The sequence below is a fragment of the Sardina pilchardus genome, chromosome 3 (genome assembly GCF_963854185.1).
Source record: "Sardina pilchardus chromosome 3, fSarPil1.1, whole genome shotgun sequence".
NCBI lineage: Eukaryota > Metazoa > Chordata > Actinopteri > Clupeiformes > Clupeidae > Sardina > Sardina pilchardus.
The window spans coordinates 2,191,654-2,214,132 of record NC_084996.1 but is presented as its reverse complement, the minus strand read 5'-3'; the positions used below and the strand labels follow the sequence as shown (position 1 = coordinate 2,214,132).

Genomic DNA, 22,479 nt, shown 5'->3' with positions numbered 1-22,479 from the left:
ATAAATACATTTATTATAGCCCCCCATGGATGAAATTCCACAAAACTTGGCATACTCCAAGAGGGTGTCAGCTTAATCATACACATGAAATTTGGTGCAGTTCATAGCATCTCATCTGAAGATAGGGGCAATTAAAGCAATATTACATTACATTTTCAATTTTTACCATGGGGGTGCAAATCACAAATGACTGGTTATAAGCTAAGTTGATCCGAGCCACCATACCATAAAAATGTTGTCATCCTCGGTGCCACGGTTCAGGTAGTTATGTAGGAAAAACTGTAATTGTTGGGCTTCGGGCGGGGGCAGCGCGGGGGGGGGGAGTGACCCCCGGGGACGAAACAAAATTTTTCCGTACAAGTCTACTGGGGCTACATGCCCACCAAGTTTCATGTGCCCCTGTGTTACGGTGTCCCGGGAATCGTTGACCAAAAAATGACGAAAAAAAAAAAATAAAAAACTTTGACAACAACTATATGACCGCTTCGCTAGCTATGCTAGCGGCGGTCATAATAAACAGTACAGAATACAGAGAAATAAAGTTATGATTTGAAAAACTCAAACACGTCATTGAACCGTAAGGCAGTGATGCGTATTATGCACAGTGTAAATGGCAGCTGACATCACATGGGCGAAGGCAGCCTATTGGCCGTGTCCATGGTGACGGGTGGGTCCTATCCTTCACTCTGTGCCTTGATGAGGTGTCCGCTGAAGGTGATGTAGGTGTGGAAGTCATCGCTGAAGACGGCGTTCTCGCGCTCGCCCTTGTAGAGGCGCACCCACACCTGGTCATCACGTGCTCACCCTTGTAGAGGCGCACCCACACCTGGTCATCACGCGCACCCACACCTGGTCATCACACGCTCGCCCTTGTAGAGGTGCACCCACACCTGGTCATCACACGCTAACCTTGTAGAGGCGCACCCACACCTGGTCATCACGTGCCAGCTGCAGCAGCAGGCTCTGGCTCTGCATGATGGACCGGTCACTCGGCTGGGCGTACAAGATGGCCGCCTCCTGCTCATTCTTTATCAGGTGCAGGTACGTCTCCTTCGTGATACAGGTGTCAAAGTCATCGCTGAAGGTGATTCAGGTGTCAAAGTGTTAAGGGTAGATGAGTTGAGACGGGTTGAGTAATAGGTGGAACACTCTCAGGAGGACTCAGGAGGATTTGGTTAAGATTGGGTTTTTTATTTTCCCCAAAATAAGGCCCGTAGGCTGTATAATAGTCAAATAATAACAAAAGCAATGATGACAAAGGTAAATAAAAGAAAAGAAAAACTGTTTCAATAAAGAAAATAAATTGACATAATAGTAAAAAAAATTAATAAATTTGTCTAGACAATAATTCCAAATGACTGTAGACTAGCCAATGCTACTAACCCGCATGAGAGCTACAAGACAATATGTCTCACTATCACTTGCTCTCCCGAACCACTGAATCAGGTTGGCTTAAGTTAGGCCCATGTGTGCCCCTACAATTGGGTCATACCATTGTACTCAACAATACAGGGGAAGCTCAAGTGACATAACAATAAAGAAGCTAAATACAGCTATGAATCATTCAATTTACAGCCCATAAATATCACATTTACAAAACCGGGGTTCATTTCCGGTGAACCCGGAAGTCGCATCACTGATAAGCAGGAATTCAGACCAGGAAATCCCTTTCACAACAATCTGACGACGAGACGCTGAATGCCGGTGAGACAAACATTATGCTCTTTTACTTACAAAGCTATAAGGTATTGAACTTAAATAAACACAACATTGATGTGACAAAACATGTTTGATGAGTGCTTATTGTAACGAAAAAGACAATGAATGTTAAGTGAATGATAACGTGAAGACAATGTTTTGATGGTAAAGGTGATTCTAAACGGTAAAGAGTTGTAATGGTTTATAGTAAGCCAGGCTAATTCACCGTTGTGTAGGATGTTTTAGACGTCTATAAAACAGCAACGGGAATTACAGAAATTGTGTGATGAATGACAATTACATAGTAGTAAACTGCGTGACACATATACAACAAACAAACAGACAGACGTTAGCGCTCAGTCATTAGCTTGTAAGCAGCATTGCTGAGGTGACGGTAGCTATGTGCCCCGTCACACACCCCCCCCCCTTAAGAGGGAGCGTCCATATCATGACGCGAGAGAAAGTCCGCAACAACATTGTCCTTGCCAGCCTTGTATCTCACAGTGAACCTGTAAGGCTGAAGCGATAGGTGCCAACGGGTAATGCGGGAATTAAAGTCTCTCATACGGTGTAGCCACTGCAGGGCCCGATGGTCAGTCTCAAGGACAAAGTCTTTGCCCACCAAATAGTACTTTAGTGTGTCCAGAGCCCACTTAATGGCGAGACACTCTTTCTCAATGGTTGAGTAGCGTGTCTCACGGGGGAACAACTTACGGCTCACATATTGCACAGGTCTTTTGTCCTCCCCCTCACCCTGCAGCAACACCGCCCCCAAGCCTAGGCCTGAGGCGTCTGTCTGCACAGTAAAGGGCAGGGAGAAATCGGGGCTCTGGAGCACCGGTTCAAAGCACATACACTCCTTCAAGTCCTGGAATGCGGCCTCACACTCAACAGTCCAAACCAATTTATTGGGGCTGTTCTTACGAGTGAGGTCTGTGAGAGGAGCAGCTCGGCTGGAGAAATTGGGGACAAACCGCCTATACCAGCCGACCAACCCCAGGAACGATCTCACCCCCTTCTTGGTAGAGGGAGGCTGCGCGTCACGGATGGCATCCACCTTGCTAATCTGGGGTCGAATGGTGCCACTACCCAAGATGTAGCCCAGGTAGCACACCTCAGAGCTAGCAAGTTGGCATTTGCTGCTGTTCACCACCAGGCCAGCTCGATGGATCCTCTGGAAGACGTCGCGGAGATGGTGGAGATGCTCCGCCCAGGAGGAGCTATGGATAATCACATCATCAATGTAGGCGGCGGCATAATCCTCCGCCCCTCAGGACCTCATCCATAAGACGCTGAAAGGACGCTGCGGCGCCATGGAGTCCTAAAGGCATAACTCGGAACTGGAAAAGGCCCGATGCAGCTCGGAAGGCAGTCAATTCCTGTGCACGGGGAGAAAGTGGCACCTGCCAATAGCCCTTGCACAGGTCCAAGGTGCTGAGGAATTTTGCCTTACCTAGGCGCTCCACCATCTCATCCACGCGGGGCATGGGATAGGCATCAAATGCCGAGATGCTGTTCAATTTAGAAAAGTCAACACAGAAGCGGAGCCCTCCATCCTTCTTCGGAACGAGGACGACTGGACTGCACCACTCACTGTGCGAAGGCTCAATTACCCCCATTTCCAACATGGACTGTACCTCTTGCTTCAGTGCGTTGATCAGGCGCGCTGGAACTCTGGTACTGGTATGTCGGATGGGGCCTGGAGATGTGAGCTGGATGTCATGGGTGACGATGTTTGTCCGTCCCGGCTGGTCTCGAAACAGGCCTCTGGGGATGATGCTCTTTAGGTCCTCCTGCTGTTGAGATGACAGGTGGGAGACAGATGGGCAGAGGGACTCACTGCCAGCAGTAGGAAAATACTGCTCAGCTAGTTCCTCCTCCTGATCCACAGTCCTCGCCCACAGCTGATTCTGGACGGAAGGTGGACGATCCATCCACTGTTTCAGCAGGTTGACATGGAAGAGCTGTTTTGGGCGTTGCCTGTCTGGCGTGGCAATTTCATAGGTCACTTCACTGGCCTTGCGAAGTACCTCATAAGGGCCTTGCCATTTTGCCAACAGGCTGCTTTCTGACGATGGTAGCAGCAGCAGCACTCTCTGCCCAGGTGTGAAGGAACGGCTGCGTGAGGTCTTGTCGTACCATGTCTTCTGTCGTGTCTGTGCTTTGGCCAGATGGTCGTGGGCCATGGAGCTCAGCTGGTCCAGCTTCTCCCTCATCCGCAGGACATAGCTCGCGACGTTCACCGGTTGGCCAGGAGATTCCCCCTCCCAGCTCTCCCGGAGAATGTCGAGCGGGCCTCTCACCTCCCGCCTGTACAAGAGCTCGTAGGGGGAGAAGCCAGTAGACGCCTGCGGAACCTCTCTGTGGGCAAACAGCAGAAAGGGGAGCCACTGGTCCCAGTCGGCTCCGGAGTCAGACACGAATTTCTGCAGCATGGTCTTCAAGGTTTGGTTAAACCTTTCCACCATGCCGTCTGTCTGTTGTTGGTAGGGCGTGGTCTTAACCCTTATGTTGTCCTGAAATCTTACCGACATTCTCTATCCTTGGGGTCAATTTGACCCCAGCTAAATAAATCCTCAGAAAATGATTATAATTCATAATGTTACCCAGTTTTTTCGTGACAGGTACTTTAACAAGAGTGTAATAACCACCATCAATAGCCCTACAAAACAATCTCACCCCCCCACACCCCTTTATGAGCCCAGCATGCCTGTTATGTGCTTATAGCGAAATATACAAATCATCATAAAATCTCACTGACTGACACAAAATTTGAAAGAACCATGTTTTTACTGTTTTTATGGCTTCATATACCGTTTTAGTACATATTTGGTTTATCTGTAACATAAGATTTTATTTGGTAAAAATGAGTTTAATCATTATTAAAACATCACATAATAGTTCTTCAAGTACTAATGAACTTACAAAAACCTCAGAAAAGAACATTTGAATAATCGTTTTCATATCTGTACACAAGCACATTCACATAACACTTGCAATAGCAATGCATGAACGTCATCAGCAAAACATCAAACAACAGTTTTCCAACTACTAAAAACTTACAAAATCTGTAAAACACTAACAATAGCATTGCATAAGAATTTCTGACACAAAATTACATACAGTAGTCACTGAAATGATGAGTCAATGCATTACTCCAGACATGACGTGCAGACAATGCATGCATGCTGCTTGCAGACAAATGTCTTGCATTTCACACAAGTGTTGCTGATCTTGGAGTCATTTCTGTTGGGACAGACCTGGCACCTAGCACGTTTCTTCCCTGTTTGACCCACTGGAGGAGTTGAGGCCTCTGATTGGATGTCCTTGACAACAGCAGCAGCAGCTGCTGATGCTTTTGGAAGGTGCCGTCGTCGTTCTATCTGCGGTCTCACCAATGCATGACCCAGCTCATCCAAGAAGATCCTCCTTTTGTTCAGTTTTGCACCATTCCAGTCAGGGTTAATTTCACGCCATAGCACAAAGCCATTATAGGCACTCACATTGATGATGTTGAAGAAAATGACAAGGGGCCAACGGGCATTCTTGCGCCGGCAGCTGTATGTGGCTGTGACCTTGTCCAGGTTATCAACGCCTCCTTTAGTCGCATTGTAGTCCAGGATCATTTGTGGCTTTTTGTCTTCCCGGGTGCTCAGGACAGCATCTTTGTACATATAGTGCTCATCAGAACAACTATTGTCCTTTTCTTGGGGCAATAGGAGACAAGAGTGGCTTTGTCAGTGAAGGCAAACTTTGAGGATGCTACCTCCCTTTTCTCTTTTGCAACCAGCTCAGGAGGAAGCTCTGGCTTATTTTTCCTCACTGTCCCCAACATGGTAACCTTCCTTTTCAGCAGTTCTTCACCCAGGGCATATGACGTAAAGAAATTGTCACATGCAATGTTATGACCACTCAGTCCTTTAGCCATGTCAAGTACCACCCTCTTGCCCTGATTTTTTTCAGGAGCGCCACCTTGGGATTTGCCTGTATAGACCTGCATATTCCAGGCGTAACTGGACTCGGCATCCAAATTTTTATGCCATATTTTGCCGGTTTGCTCGGAATGTATTGTCTGAAGGGACACCGACCACAAAATGCAACCAGACATTCATCCACAGTCACGTTTGGGCCTGGATTGTAAAGCAAAGGTAGCTGCTGAACCCACTTGTCCCACACATCACGTATTGCTGCCAGTTTGTCAAGCTCTCGCCGGCCCTGCCTTGTTTCTCTGTTATCAAAGCGTATGACACGAGACAAAACATGAAAAGATTTCAGAGGCATGGTGGCTGGAAATATTGCCCTTCCAGTGTCAGCACCCCAAAGGCTTTCGGTTGCTTCACCTTTTGACTTATACACTCCTGCCAAAATGAGCAACCCAATCTAAGCTTTGCAAGTGGGTCAAATCCAAGACTTCCCAACTGTCACCATACACACGGCTTCCCTCTAAGTTTGTCATTTGTAGTATAATGTTTTGGATTGCTGGAGTTATGAAGAGCTCAAATGTTGATTTTATGTCTTGCACACGGCTAACAGCATATCTGGTGGGCCCCGGAATCATTCTGATGACATTAGCAGCACTAAGTCTACCCTGTTGTACAGGTGGGGAGACAGACCATGTCAACGTTTTATTTTTGGAAAGTAGTGTCATTGCTTGTGGTTGAGAGACTATAGGAGGGACAGGAGCAATTGAAGGGACAGGAGCAATTGGAGAGACATGGAGGAACAGGAGGGTCGATCTCCTCCTCATCCTCATCCTCATCCTCGTCCTTATCCTCCTTCTCAGAACCAGGGTGATAATCAAGGTCATCCTCATTATGAACCTCTATATGATCCTCTGTCTCAGACACATCTTCCTCTATGTCACTTTCATCAAGGACTTGTGTCAAAACCTCAGTGACAGAAAACCTTTTCCTAGTATTCATTATCAAAGAGCACTCGGAGAGAGAAAGCACACAGAGCAGCTAAGAAATGGTTTGGGCCTATTTCACAAAACCAGAGTAAGTAGATCCAAGATAAGTGACGACACACGCGGTTGACCAAGCCTGGTCAAAAGTAAACATGCTAAATACGTTTCACTAATGCTGAGCGCAGATGAGTTGAGGGGGCTAGGTCAAGACAGGTGTAAGTTATTCGGTATGTGTGCGCGTTCTGGTTTCTCCCCCAAATAACTCACGGTGGGAATACAAAAGACGCGAAAAATAGCTTCTTGCACACAAAGTGAACAACCGCTTTTGATATAGACTAACAACGAGGTAAAGTTGTACTTTTTTGGATGGGAATCATGAGTATTTCTGTTACATAGCGGGAGTAGGTGTGGCAGATCAACTGAATGCAAATTTACGTATTCACCCACGTGTGAGAGCTTCCTTGTCTCAGCACGCAACGTCATTAAGAAAGCTCTTTGCCACCGCAAAGATGCACAAAGTATGTCCTATATTATCAAACCAAGTCAAGGCTATGTTCATCCAGGATAACCCAGTAAGCCTGTCTAAATCCCCTATCTTGGTTTTGTGAAATACCCCCCCGGTTTTTGTGTGTTTGCCCAACCCCCAGGTTGTGTGAACCATACTTTCCCGCACGAATGTGTGGGAAATATGAAAGTTCTCGTGAGAATGTTGCAATGTTGCTTGCCCTTCTCCCCTTCCCCAGGCTGTGTGGACTGTCAGTGGCTCTTGTACTACCACAGTTAGGATTATGTTATGTCAGAGCCAGCTTTTTTGTAGTTTGTAGTTTGTGAACAATTGAACAATCCAAATGCATCAAATTATATCATCATAATAATCAGAATATTATTGACCCCAAGGACAACATAAGGGTTAATACCCCTGATCCCTAACAGAGAGTAAACCTGTCGGAGTGTCTTGCCAGTAAAATTGGTTCCCTGATCTGTCAAGACCTCTTTGGGGATGCCCACCCGGGAAAATAACTGAAGCAGACAATTGGCTACCTGCCTAGCTTTAATATTTCTGAGGGGAAAAGCCTCGGGGTATCGTGTTGCGTAGTCGCCAACGACCAGGATATAACGGTGACCAGCCCTACTTCTTTCCAGGGGTCCAACTACATCCATGGCGATGCGGCTAAATGGGATGTCAATAATGGGGAGACTAATCAGAGGATGCATCGGACCCTGACTTTTCCCACTGGCAGACAACTGGATGGCACACAAGACTTGAGAACGAAAGACTGACTGCTCCCAGAGTCAACTAGCGCTTGCACCGTCTTTCCTCCTAACTTCACTGGAACAGTTACATCCGCAGGAGTGAACAGGGAGTGCTTACTAGGGCCAGGAAGGTAACACAGTCTATTGTGAACAGTCTTAACAGGGCAATTAGGCTTAACACTAGAAGCGCCGCGCCCCTCTGACCCACTTATACCTAGAAGCGCCGCGCCCCGGTCATTTGACCGCTTTGACGACCTACTAGAAGCGCCGTGCTGTTGTGAACTACTTAAAGCGCGGCGAGGCGGTCAAAAGACCGCTGAGTCCTTAGACTGGGAGGCTGTTACTTACACATAATGACAGCTAGATGGCGCTTCGTGCACGAATCAAATCGTTTGAATACATTTGTCAGACTGTGTTGTCTGTGGTTGTTTCATTATGACATAGGTCTACAGCACGTTTGAGTTATCTGTCCATTTATTTGTGTTGATTTGTGTTGTTTGAGGTAAAAACTCTGGAGGAGTTCTTGAACAAAGATTGAGCAAACTTGACTTTCAACTTTCATAGTATTTCATTTTTTATATTTCGTTTTTACATTTTGTATGCTAGCCTACTTAGAAATGTTGGCTATTTTAAAACGGAGGCATACGCGTTCTGTGATTAGGAGCCTGACCCGACGGGAGGGGAAGGATGAAAAATGTCGACCCAACACCGGTGTTGTTGGATCTCGAGATCCGTAACCCGCAGTTCGGGTTTGGGCAGATAATCTAAGCTCTAAAATGAATGGATGGCTAGTTCTAATTCACTCCCCAAATTCACTTCTATTCATTTAATAGGTCTATGTTCGCGCCGCGGAAAATGATCGGACCGAACAAAGAGCCTAACCTAGTCTGGTTTCAATTACACAGTAGCCAGGATTTCATGCCGCATTTTACAGGCTACCGCGGCTACTTTCTAAGACAATGTTCATTCATTTAGGGAGAAGCATCTAGGGTCTAGCTACCTCGGAGGGAGGGAGATAGAGAGAGCAGAAATGCTGAGCAGGCATATGCGCGAGAAGTAGGCCTAGGCTAATTAAAAATGATGAGTGAAAAAGATATTCTCCGTTTTGCGAATGTGTAGGCTATGTTTCGATGTCTGCTGAAAAACAGCTATAGGCCTATTGTGAATTCGTGATTTTGAATTGAGACACACATCCACGATGCGAAGGGCCAGAGACGTAGCCCACTGGTTAGAGCTTCAGCCTCGGAGCCCAAGAGTTGCTGGTTCGATTCCCGACCTATGTAGGTTATGGCAGAAGTACTTTTGAGCAAGGCATCAATAAAGTATTCTATTCTTTTCTATTCACACAACTAGCCTACACGCATGCTGGCGAATTCGAACATTCTAAAACGCGCATATACGATGAAACATGATTGCGCATTCTTCCACCAGTTGCATGTAAACAACAAACAGCCAGCTTACAGCCATGCAGGAGGCAGAGTGGGGGTGGGGAGGCATTTGTCAATGCCACAGTGATGTCTGTAGCCTAAGATCTTATCCACACGTAGCGAAACGACCCCCACCCCCCCAGTGAACTGGTTAGACGTGTATGGGGGAGGGGGAATGATCGGTTTCAAATAGGCTGTTTGCAATGGACACTGTGTTATGTAGCCTAGCCCTAGCCTAAAGACCCCGAAGCCATTTGCTTTGAGAATAACGGCTGGCTTCATGGCTGATAATGGCTTAGTTGCCACTTCATGTCTACAGAACATGCAACTGAGTCCTGTGTAGCCTATCGTAGCAACGAGCACAATACTGATATGGTGTATCCAGTGGGAATCGTTTATAGGCTCGCGTTTATTTTTCGCGTGTGTCTCTGATATAATTATTTTTAGATGCAAAGTCTAACTGGCTTAGCCAAAGTTTGTCAGATGGCGACTTTGGCTTAGAAAATTATTGGCTGGCGAAATTATTTTTCGTTAATGGTAAACAAATTTCAGAGAGCTTGTTATTAAAAAACATTAACAAAAAATAATTGTACGTCGACGTTCAAAAACGGTCAATGAATTCAGTCACTGAGCTATAATATTAGACTATTGTCAGGAGGCGAACCCGGGCCTTCAGCGTCGTAGGCGGGGAAGATAACGCTGCGCCACTTGCTGATTCATTGTTCCTGCGACGAAACTTAGTAAGTCCAGCAAACAAGTAATGTCTCAGTCATGCTCTCAGCAAAATCTGGAGTATAAAAAAGGGCCGTGTTGGTGTTGCTCTTTACATCCACCAACGACAATGAGAGTGGTTGTGTGGCGATGTATTTTGACAGTTCAGTCACTTGTGCGAAGTCGTAGCCTACTCAGAAATGAAAGCCTACCTGTAAAGTTTGATTTCGTAGGCCTACTTGTAATTTTTGAATTCGTATTTTTTTCCCATCCGTATTCTGATGGATAAAATACACACAATATATTTTATGCACGACTGGACTCATTTGAGAACTCACACATATTTATTGTATGCACGACTACAGACAAATACGAACGTGCATCAAATCTATGACACGAATATATTGACAGCTATCTCACTCCATACAAATAGAAGATAAGATATACAACTATGAATGTACGTAGGCATACGCGCCCTACGTACATAAATAGGCTACGATGGACGAATTTCAGCTGAAAATATTGTTTACACATGTAGGCCTGCCTAATAGAACGTCGCAACGTTTTCAAAACAAACTCGCATTTTACCACTGTAAATCGCCTCCATAGACTATGCCATGTAAATGAAAAATAGTTATTAAAATAAATCACATGTATAATACATATCGCACATATATAAACTATATGTTTTATGGTAAAATATTATTCTCATGCCCGACTGTCAGGAAACCCTTGCGACATCTGCTGTGAGAAAAGAGAATAGCAGCCTGGACAAACATGGCCGAACGCGAGACAACATAGTGTTGTCACATAATGAGCGCAAAATAGCTCTAAACTAGCTTGTACCGGTGTGCTTTCGATCATGTAAAAATTCTGGGTGACAAAACAGGCGTATTTAGGAAAAGTCGTGAACGTAGGGTCCTGGAATTTAATCGAGTGAAAATATTTTTTTTTTTTTGTAATCGCTGCGGTCAAATGACCGCAGCCCGGCAGTTCTAGGTATATCTAGGTCAAACCCACACGGCGCTTCTAGGAATACGCGTCAGCGGTCAAATGACCGGCGCTTGGCGCTTCTAGTGTTAATGTGGCCAGACTGACCACAGCCATGGCATATGGGGACCTTGGACATACTAGCTGGAGGTAAACTAACAGGCTGCTCATTGGGACTAGGACTAATGGGGCTGTTGTAGGGCCTAAAAATGCGACCACCACCACCCACAGACCTACTGGCTGAAGTCTTCAGTGGATCCTGCTGGGCTGCATATGGAGGTCTTCTGCTTGCGTCCTGTGGGCCCAACTGGTATCCCCGTCTGGACGGTCTGGCGGCCATGAAAGTCTCCACCAATTCTGCAGCTTCGGCTGAGGAGCATGGGGTACGCTCCCTCACCCATACCTGCAGGTCGTGGTTGAGCATGCCCAGGAACTGCTCCAGGATGACCTGGTCACAGATCTGGTCCTTGTTCCTCGTCTCCAGTTCAAGCCACTTGTCCAGGAGGTCAAGCAAGGGCATAAGAGACAGAGCCCAAGCCTCAAAGGGCTACCGGCAGGCTGTTGCAAGTCTTTCGAATGTGGTAAGGTAATGTTCAATATCCTCATCTTCGTTATACACCGCCATTCTCGGAGGCTTCCACCCCGGCGGGTGATGAATGGATGGGTGATTGATGGGTGGGAGATTGAAGAGTGGACCCAGGCCGAAATCCGTGGAATCCAAGGAGCTGTGAAGCCTTGGCGCCGGAACATGTCCATCATCAGGCTGTGTTGTCGGTATGTCCAGAGGGGGACCTCGGAGAAGTGGGTCCTGGGCTGTAGAGGGGCGGGAGTTGGGCGGGTTGCCCTGCTGTAGGTCAGCCACCGGCTGTCGTGCTGGCTGCACAGGAGCCTGTCCATCTCTCACCACTCTCTGCAGTTGCTGGAACTGATGCTCTATTGCCTTCCACCTCTGGTCTTGCCGCTGTGTCTCTGCGACCCACTGGTCCTGCTGACGCCGCTGCGACTCTGCCATCGTCTTTACGATGCGCTCAACGCGATCCATGCGATCATCCACTATTAGCGTAGAAGGTCTGGAGCCTGCAGATCTTGGCCTTGCTCCTAGGTCTTTCGACGGGCCTCCTCCAGGGGGTGCTGAATCTCCTCTCACCTCCATACTCACTGAGAGCTGCTCGTGGCCACTGGTTTCCCTTTTTCGCTGCCACCAAATGTTAAGGGTAGATGAGTTGAGACGGGTTGAGCAATAGGTGGAACACTCTCAGGAGGACTCAGGAGGATTTGGTTAAGATTGGGTTTTTTATTTTCCCCAAAATAAGGCCCGTAGGCTATATCAGTGGTTTTCAAAGTGGGGGCCGCCAGGGGGCGCTAGGGGGGCCGCAGCAAGTTGGATGAAAATATATTGTACAAGCAAAAAAAAAAAAAAACATAAAATATTTCTATTATTGTATGTATTGATATGAAATACCATTATAATAATTTGTTGTACACCGTTTAGGGTTGTAACGATTACAGTGTAAAGGTAAACCATGATAAAAATGTTGACATTAACAATTACTTTTCAAACCCTATAATTATTATCGCGGTTGATAACCACGGTCTGGAAACCGTGTGTTAAATTGCGTCCAGCGTCATCTGAGCCTGCTTTTAATATAGGCCTGTTAGGCTACTATGAAGCAAAATTGGTACCCTACTGATTCTGTTGTCTAATTTGATGGATTTAACCACGATTCGGATTTAGGCTACACCTTTTAACACTAGAAGCGCCAAGCGCCGGTCATTTGACCGCTGACGCGTATTCCTAGAAGCGCCGTGGGGGTTTGACCTAGATATATCTAGAACTGCCGGGCTGCGGTCATTTGACCGCAGTGATTACAAAAAAAAACAAAACTTTTCACTCGATTAAATTCCAGGACCCTACGTTCACGACTTTTCCTAAATACGCGTGTTTTGTCACCCAGAATTTTTACATGATCAAAAGCACACCGGTACAAGCTAGTTTAGAGCTATTTTGCGCTCACTTATGTGACAACACTATGTTGTCTCGCGTTCGGCCATTTTTGTCCAGGCTGCTATTCTCTTTTCTCACAGCAGATGTCGCAAGGATTTCCTGTCAGTCGGGCATGAGAATAATATTTTACCATAAACATATCGTTTATATATGTGCAATATGTATTATATATGTGCTTTATTTTAATAACTATTTTTCATTTACATGGCATAGTCTATGGAGGCGATTTACAGTGGTAAAATTCGAGTTTGTTTTGAAAACGTTGCGACAGGCCTACATGTGTAAAACATATTTTCGTCGTAGCCTATTTATGTACGTAGGGCGAGTATGCCTACGTACATTCATAGTTGTATATCTTATCTTCTATTTGTATGCTATCTTTTAAAGCTCAGACTAATGTATAAGCATTTTCTTACATATTTGCTGGACTGACTGAGTTACTTCAAGTCAAATACCTATCCTAACGCAATTTTTGTATAATGTCATGTGGCGCAGCGTTAACACTCCTGCCTGCAACGCCGGAGACCTGTGTTCACATCCTGGCAGGAGCGAAATACAGAATCTTATATCGATTTAATTTACTGACCGTTTTTCAACGTCGATGAACAATTATTTTTTGTTAATGGTTTTTAAGAACAACCTATCTGAAATAAACGGATGAATCACAATATGTTTAGGCCTACCATTAACGAAAAATAATTTCGCCAGCCAATCATTTTCTGCCGCCATCTGACAAACTTTGACTAAGCCAGTTAGACTTTTTGCATCTAAAAATAATTATATCATAGTGACACGCGAAAAAATAAACGATAGCTTAGAAACTAGGCCTGCATGAGATTTTCCCACTGGACACACCACATCAGTATTGTGCTCGTTGCTACGATACACAGGACTCACAGTGAGTTGACGACCAATGAAAATGACATGGGGAAAAGAAGGAAACAAAGTAGCCTGATTTTGATCTTACCTTAGGCCTACATACTTTCCTAATTCCTACGTTACTCAGACTTTTGTTAAATCGTCAGGGCCCGGTTGCACAAACACCAAAACCAAAGATTGATGATATGAACCAAATATTCTGGAACAGATGGATTTACAGCATTGAACGTGATAGGCTATTAGGCTTTCCAGAGATTGCTGCGCGTTCACAACGCAATGAACGCATGCAGTCTACATTGAAGTGAAACGTGCAGAACGTTGTCCAAAACAATACAATAACATTGTATGTTGATATCTAATACAATATACACATCTGTAGACATGAAGTGGCAACTAAAGCCATTATCAGTCATGAAAACTGTGGCGGCTGCATTAAGGTTTTGGCTGAGCCAGCTAGCCAGCCAAAACCTCATCAGCCAGCCGTTCTCAAAGCAAATGGCTTCGGGGTCTATACATAACACTATCCATTGCAGCCTATTTGAAACCGATCACCCCCCCTCCCCCATACACTCGTCTAGGCTAGGCTACAGATATCACCGAGGCATTGAGGACAATTAACTGCCTCCCCACCCCCACCCCATCTATCTGTCCCTGCATAGGCCTACTAGTCTGTAGGCTGACTGTTTAGGCAACTCGTGGAAGAATGCGCAATGTTTCATCGCATATGCGCGTTTCAGAATGTTCGAATTCGCCAGCGTGCGTGTAGTTATGTGAATAGAAAAGAATAGCATATAGCCTACTTTATTGATGCCTTGTTCAAAAGGACTTCCATCATGAATAGGTTGGGAATCGAACCAACAACCCTTGGGACCTCAAGCCAAAGCTCTAACCAGTGAGCCACAGCTTTGCTTGTCAGGCACGTGAAAATGTGTGTCTGAATGCTAAATCTCGAATTCACATAGAAGTTAGCTTAAATTGTAGAAACAATTAGGCCTATAGCTTTTTTTCAGCAGACACCGCAAACATAGCCTATACACATTCGCAAAACGGAGAATATCATTCAATCATTATTTTAAATTATGCTACTTCTCACGCCTATGCCTGCTCAGCATAGCTCTCTCTATCTCCCTCCCTCCGAGGTAGCTAGCCTAGACCCTATAAGATGCTTCTCCCTAAATGAATGAAAGTTGTTTTAGAAAGTAGCCACGGTAGCCTGTAAAATGCGGCATGAAATCCTGGCTACTGTGTAATTGAAACCAGACTGTTAGGCTCTTTGTTCCAGGTGACCAGGTCCGATCATTTTCGGCGGCGCGAACATATAGGCTACCTATTAAATGAATAGAAGTGAATTTGGGGAGTGAATTAGAACTAGCCACATTCACTTTTAGAGCATTTTAGTTGAAAGTCAAGTTTGCTTAAGGTTTGTTCAAGAACTCTTCCAAAGTTTTTACCTCAAACAACACAAATCAACACAAATACATGAACAGATAACTCAAACGTGCTGTATGTCCTAATGAAACAAACAACCACAGATTATCAACAACACGGTCTGACACGAATGACACATGGCTTAGTGCAAACTGAACTGGCTAATAGTGTTACGTATTAAGTAGCTATCTTCACGGTGCATGTCCATTATTGCGGCGCGTTGACGCTTGCAGACGCCTAGACCCTCTCTTCGTCGCCGCTTGTGGTCGTGTAGTAGGCTAAAGCAGTTTATTACATCGAAATACACAATGCCAGCACACATAGGCAACTAAAGTGAAGATAGCTACTTAATACGTAACACTATTAGCCAGTGCAAGTAATTTTAACATATTTTGTTGAAATACTCACAAATGTCATTGCCATGTTCCTCCAAAGCACCTTTCTGTCTTGGTTCAAGTCGCCAACAATGTCATTTTGATAGGGTGCAGTGGCAAACTTGTTCTAAACTTAATGGCTTAGCCGCTATATAACTTATATATTTTCATTAAACCGAGACGATTAGCAGGCGGAACAAATATTTCTAGCAGGCTATGGTTCCGGACCGGAGGACTAGAGCAAAGGAGAACACTTGTTTACCAAAGACGTACTTTCATTGGCTAGCTGCCTCGCGTTTACCGCTTTCATTTGCATAAAGTTCAGCAGAGCCCAACTTCTTGACGCATCGCCTCTGTTCAAATGACCGCGGCGCCTTCCCAAGGTGCTTTGCGGAAGCGTTAACTACGCCGTGCCGCTCTCCATAGGAAATGAATGGGCTATGTGCGGCGCGGTGGCTTTTGCCGCGATAATGGACACGTAACGTAAGTGGGTCAGAACGGCGCGGCGCTTCTAGTGTTAAAAGGCGGAACATTTTCACCGCAAACGTGCGCTGTGGCTGTCATATAGCCACTCGGCGTCTTTTTATGTACATATGTACATTCATATTAAATCCATTCTAACGTTATCAGGAGAATAGGTAACGTTTTATTCTGAGCACTGGTTGTCACTCATTGGATACATAAAACAGATACCAAACTCAAAGTCATGATAGAAGCACCCAACCAATTAATGACCAAGGAAAAAGTGAACGGGACAACACACAATACCATGCTACTCCTAAGTCATAGATTTTAACATTGCAAGACACTTATCTTTTCTATGACACCAGAAATATTTTCTTTACCTGGTTCGTTTTTGAACATTCATTTTATGTAATGAAAACATATATCCTTGAACTATGCGTGACTACTTTCCAAAAACTGAATGAAACCTAATTACGTTCACGAACTTTTTAAAGTGACAGGCACTCAATTCGGTTTATGTGGAACAATCAACGTTCGAACCGGAAAACGGACCTCAGAACTTCCGCTTTTCACTTCCGTACATTGCAACGCTAGTTACCTGCAGCGGTAGGAGATCTCCTCTGAAGTAACTGTGAAATTTGGCTAATTATAGTACAATTCAGATTTTTGACTAAAACGTTCCTATATTTGTCTTCATTAAAATGTCACGAATATTAATAAATCAAAACCGGCAACGTCCCCACAGCAGTTTTTATGCTGAGATGCTGTGTCTGGGGAAAGTTTCCACCCGTTCCCATGATGGGGCCTTGAGTCTGCCAAATCGATATGCGTCCGAAACATTATGCGTGATCATTTCGTGATATGAAGACACTCCACGGTCTGCAGTCGGCATTTTATGTCGGGAGATATAACTGAAGGGGGCGACGCTGTTTGAAAACCGTGTTGTTCGCCTGAAAACAACTTCAGCCTGTCGGTCGCTCGGCAAAGCGTATGGCAGAGGACACAGCGGCAAGGGGAGGACGAGGAGCTGATCGATGCCTGCGTGTCTTTGAGGTGTCATGACTTCAGTTTTGGATCTGGCATGCGAGAAAAAATTCAGCACAGCAGCAGGCCATCAGCTACAGAAGCGACTGGAGGAGTTGTCGTTACTAGAAAGTTTCAAGAGCTCCGATGAGGACATTTATACCAGGTAGGAAAAAAGTTATACATTTAGGCTGCTTCAGTTCTGAGTCAATTCTGCTCCTCCTTCTGTGTGTGCTTTTTATGTTAGCCTACACTTGTTTATTATTTGGCTGCCAATGTCTAATTTCAGACAAAGGCAGACATTATTTGTTGACTGTTTAAAAAAACATATTCACGTTATATGAGGGCAGTGATGGGCAAGTTACCAGCTGCTCTATATTAAATGAAGCTTATCAGTCAGCACAAATAGAGACAAATACGTCTCCGAGACGCCTGGAAAAGATCTGAACAGCTTAATTACATCGCGTTCCATTTAGAATGTCTTATTTTGATCTTACAAACAGCGGCGGCATCTCACTGAGAATGTGTGTCGTAGTTCTAGAACTTTATCATATTTAATACCTTTATAAGATCTTTGTAAGACGTTAGGGAGATGGATGTCCTATTATGACGTATTGATGAGCATCTGGGATACGGCTGCTAAACGCTGTTTGAAGAACTTAGCAAGACGTATCAGATACGTCTGCCAGATGAGCAAACGCTCTCTAGAATACATCTGCAAGACGCCTTCCAGACCTTTCGGACACATCTGCAAGACGCCTTGCAGACGTTCTTGTGCTTACACAAAAGCTACCTAAAGACTAAATGTTGAAGTTACATACATTTCACTAAAGTAGTTAGTTACATCAGAAGATACTTTTTAATTTCCAAACCAATAAAGTAAACCAGCTTCATGACAAGTAAGTGTATGGCAATAAAATAGCCAACATAACTCAGCATAAAATAAGTAACTTAATTGCCTTGATGTACACATGCTATAACACATGTTCAGTTCAAAAACAATATCCAAAATCAATTTGAGAAAAACAGGCTGCACGTAGTAGTGACAGGAAGGTAAAGCATACTGAGAGGAGTGTGCATATGTGGCCTACTGAGAAAGTCTGCATAGGCTATGTGGTCCAAAGTAGATTTGCCCATTTCTTAAGTTTGCAGGATAAACTGCAAGCTAACTCTTTACTGTAACTCAAGCTCTTAACTCTAACACTTCTAAGTACTTTATTGTTTCGACAGCCAATTTCATAGACGTTGCTTAACAAAACCACACAATAGACTACTACCAACATCTTTGCCAACACAATTCCGTTGCTTCATCTCTGTCATGGAAAATGTGTTTGTCTTTCAAAATTATAAAGAATATAGCTTAAATGATTGATGTATGGTAGGTCAGAAGGAAGCGTTGAGCTCCACAAATGCACCACATGAAAAAAAAACCGCTAAGCTATTGAAAAGCTATCTGCTTCAGAAAATCTACCACCAAGCTACTGAAAAAATGTAGTTAAGCTAGTGTCTTCGCTACAAGTAGTGAAGCTACTGCCCCTCACTATATCTTGGTCCTAGCCCAGATATTAAGCAATAGAGAATTGCTTAATATCTGCACATTGTGTTTGGTCATTGTTTGGTCATACTGATAAGTTAGATACCATACCATTTAGTGACCACCAATTTATGCAGAAAAGCAAATAATACCAAGGGGTTCACAAACTTCCAACTGTAAACCGCTTCTCAAAGAAGATGCTGATACTGAAGCACAAATGTAATGCATGTGACATCATGCAGTACTTCATGGGAGACATTTTGAAAAGTTGATTGCAATTGTGCTGCTTATGCTGTATGGGTACAATCCAACGTGGTCTTACAATGCAATTTGATCTTTTTCACAGACTTGCCAGCTCCCGCCATTTTCATGCATTTTGCCTCCAGATTGAACCTGTTACTAGGAGAATTGTCCGTTTTGGACAGTCAGCGACATCCACAATTCTGGATATGACTGTTGACCCACTGCGTAGACCAGTAGGAATCTGATTGTCTGTGTTTTTATGTTGTGAAAATAAAAGAAAATGACAAGAATTTGAAAATTGAATTGAATGTGTTCGGATGTACTGTAGTGCTATGCTGTTACAAACACTTTTGTCTTGTACAATGTCCGTGGTTCCCACTCTTAAGTCAAATGTAAAATTCCATGACATTTCCTTGACAAAACCCCTGAATTTCCATTTGTTAAGTTACTACACTATAGTGTCACGGGTAGCATTCACACCAGGGAAAACGGGTGGGGGGGAACTAAAACAACACACGGGGCTTCCATAGGGACGGGTTTTAGGGTGGAACATAACAAACACACGGAACATAACAAGATGGCAGCTTCACAAGGTGATTGCTTAATCATTACACACAGGTGTGCAGCGGGAAGTTGGGGCTTGGTGATTGGCACACAGGGTGTAGATTGGTGTTCTTTAGGCCGCCGCTTGCAGTCGAGGTTATGCGTGGCTCGGGGGAAGTCGTGGCAGACAGCGGGCGTTTGCAACAAGGCCGCCGGACCGACGTGAAGATCCCGGTGGGAGACGCGACGGGAACTGCTCGCCTCGCCACCAGCTAGCCCTGAAGCCGGGTTGCCTTGATACCGAAGCACCATCGGATGCCAGAGGGGTGGAATCGTCCACCCCTCGCAAAGCTAAGTAACCTGCTCTCTGCTATGCAGCGACTGTTCCTGTGATGTGAATCTGGCCACAGCTGAGTCTACTTCCTCAACTGCATTAACGTTATCTATCAGCTGCTTGTTCGACTAGTCTGCTACAGTCTGCTACTGTCTTCCGATTGAGTGCTGCCGCTCCTGAACTGTAAACACTGGATCTAGCGACGTCATAAAGACTGTTTACCCAGAGACTAACGTGACGTTGCTAACGGCGGCGCTGACTGTCCGTGGTGGCCATTGGACTAATGTCTCTGTTTTATTGAAGATGCTCCTTGTCCCTGTCCTTTACATTGTTATGTGCTGGCACCACGAGTGTTGCCAGCGAGGACTATTCACTACTCCCACCTCAGTGCTGAACCAGCTAGCTGCATCCTGTAGCCACCCGCTAACTCCATCCCCTTTAGCTCCCTCTATGGCCCTTCTGCAGCAGCTGTAACACCGTGACTGACATATGTGGCCTCAGCCACTCTTTCTCATAGCCGAGCCTAATGGCCATAACAGCCTAGTGGTGTGGGGTGCAGTGTTTTGAGAGTGCTGTGCTGTGTTAAGTAACCAACGGGGCGGACTGTCCCCCTTACTTCCATTGAACTGTTTTCTGTTATAACACTGAGTGCTGTGCTGTGATAAGTGTTCAAACAGCGTGACTGTTGTTCATTATTGTGTGTAGTGGACTGTTTGCTTCCTGTTATTCCCTGGGCCTGGCTGTACAAAGAGGGTGTGGCCGCGTATGGTAATTCGCCTCTGTCTTACTGTCTGAACAGCTGCCACAGTCTGCGGAGCCGCTGAGTGGAGAGACTGGGCCTACCACCGCCAGCAGGAGGGACCGCCACTGGAGGAGCCCTTGCCAACCACCCTGGGCCCTGTTTGGTGGGACTGCTCGTTGCACAGGACATTGAGGGGGGGGGTTGCTCTTAGGACAAAAGACTTTTAAATACTCTTCTCCATTTATTAAATAAAAGACATTTTGTACTGTACCACTTGACCCTTGGCATTATTGCAGAGTACAGCGTTCTCCCCACTGACAGAGGTCTTTTTAGCTAGGGGGCATCAGCGCCCCCTACCTGTGACATTTGGCGTAGTCGGCAGGATTCTGCAGTGGGTTGAGACACTGTACTCTCCAATATGTCGGAGGAAGAAGCACCCGCTCCCCGGCCCCAAGTAATGATGCCGTTTTTTATGGGGGCTCCTTGGACACAGAGATTTGGGGGGCGAGGCTCAGAGCTGAATCTTAAAGAATGGCAGGCTCAAATTAAGTATCTGATTGAGGTCCAGGGGCTCCGAGAACCTCAACAATTACAGTTTATCCTTGGTTCATTAGAGGGGGAGGCTAAGAGGGAGATACTGGCCCTAGAGGGGGCAAACCGTGATACTGCAGAGAAAATGTTCAATCGTCTGACCGTATTGTATGGAGATAATACACCTATAGCTGCTCTAAGGGCACAATTTTTCAATTGTCGACAAAGCCCTAAGCAATCCGTTCGGTTGTTTGCTTTACAAATACTTGAGATGTTTTCCAGGTTGAAGAGGAGAGGCAGTGCAGGCCTGGGAGATGATGACACCCTTGCCCGAGACCAGTTTGTAATGGGGCTGCGCGATGGCCATACCCGCCAAGCATTGAAAGCACAGCTACGGAGAGATCCAAACATGACATTTGAAGCTGTAAGAAAAGAGGCTTTAGAGTTGGAAGAGGATCAGTCAGAACAGGGCGAACAGCAGGGCTGCATGAATGTCAGAAGCTCCGAAGACTCAACCGTCGCGGCCGCTGCAGCTGCCGCTCCTGTGAAGGACTGGAAGCAAGAACTACGGATGGAAATAATGAAGGACGTCCAAGAGCAGCTTACGGTGATGTCCAAGGCCATCCGGGAGGAGCTACGCGCTAGCCGTCCTACTACATCTCGGCCCCCTCGTGAACGCTCTCAGCCAGAAGGGACATGGGAGGGGCGTTGGCCATCCAATCGACCTGCTAGACCGAGGTTCCAGTGGGACGACCAAGGGCGCCCCATCTGCAACAAATGTGGCGAAGCTGGCCACGTCAGCCGTCAGTGCCCCCCGAGACGAGCGTCACAAGGGGATTTTTAATGCCTTCGGCCACAGTGGGTCAAGTGACCGGAAACCCTTTAAGTGACCCCTCCGTTTCCCCTCGAGACCTCTTAGTTGGCCAATGCCCCCTGGTGGAGGTAAAGGCAAATGACAAGACCATACGTTGCCTGGTAGACACTGGTTCACAGGTCACCATGTTCTCTGAGACTTTGTGTAAAGAACTGTTCTCTGACCAACAGCCCCAGGGCCCTTATGGACCCTGGTTGTCTCTGCGTGGTGCAAATGGCTTGGATATTCCATATATAGGCTACTTAGTGCTAGACTTTCAAGTGAAGGATGTGCTTGTACCAGCTAGGGGGGTGGTGGTCGTTCGAGATAATTGTTTGGGGTCACATAGGGCTCTGTTAGGAATGAATGTGATAGCTGCTTGTTGGGAACAACTCTTCCAGCACCAGAAGACGGCCCCCACCGCGACTTCCAGGGCTACAGTGGAGAAAGGATGGGAACAGATCTTTGCCGACTGCCAGAGGATATATGCAGCTGCCACACAGCAAGAAAGGTCAGATACTGCCCGGGTGGCCTGCCGA

At 45.7% G+C, this 22,479-nt stretch overlaps 1 protein-coding gene across 1 annotated transcript in view; it reads right to left on the bottom strand.

Annotated features, from left to right (window-relative positions):
- Positions 1-674: 674 nt before the first annotated feature.
- Positions 675-22,479, bottom strand: part of LOC134077624 (complement C1q tumor necrosis factor-related protein 1-like) — a 39,896-nt gene continuing 18,091 nt past the window's right edge. Inside the window, 1 exon segment of the mRNA XM_062533325.1 lies at positions 675-785. Coding sequence (XP_062389309.1) covers positions 675-785 — 111 coding nt within the window.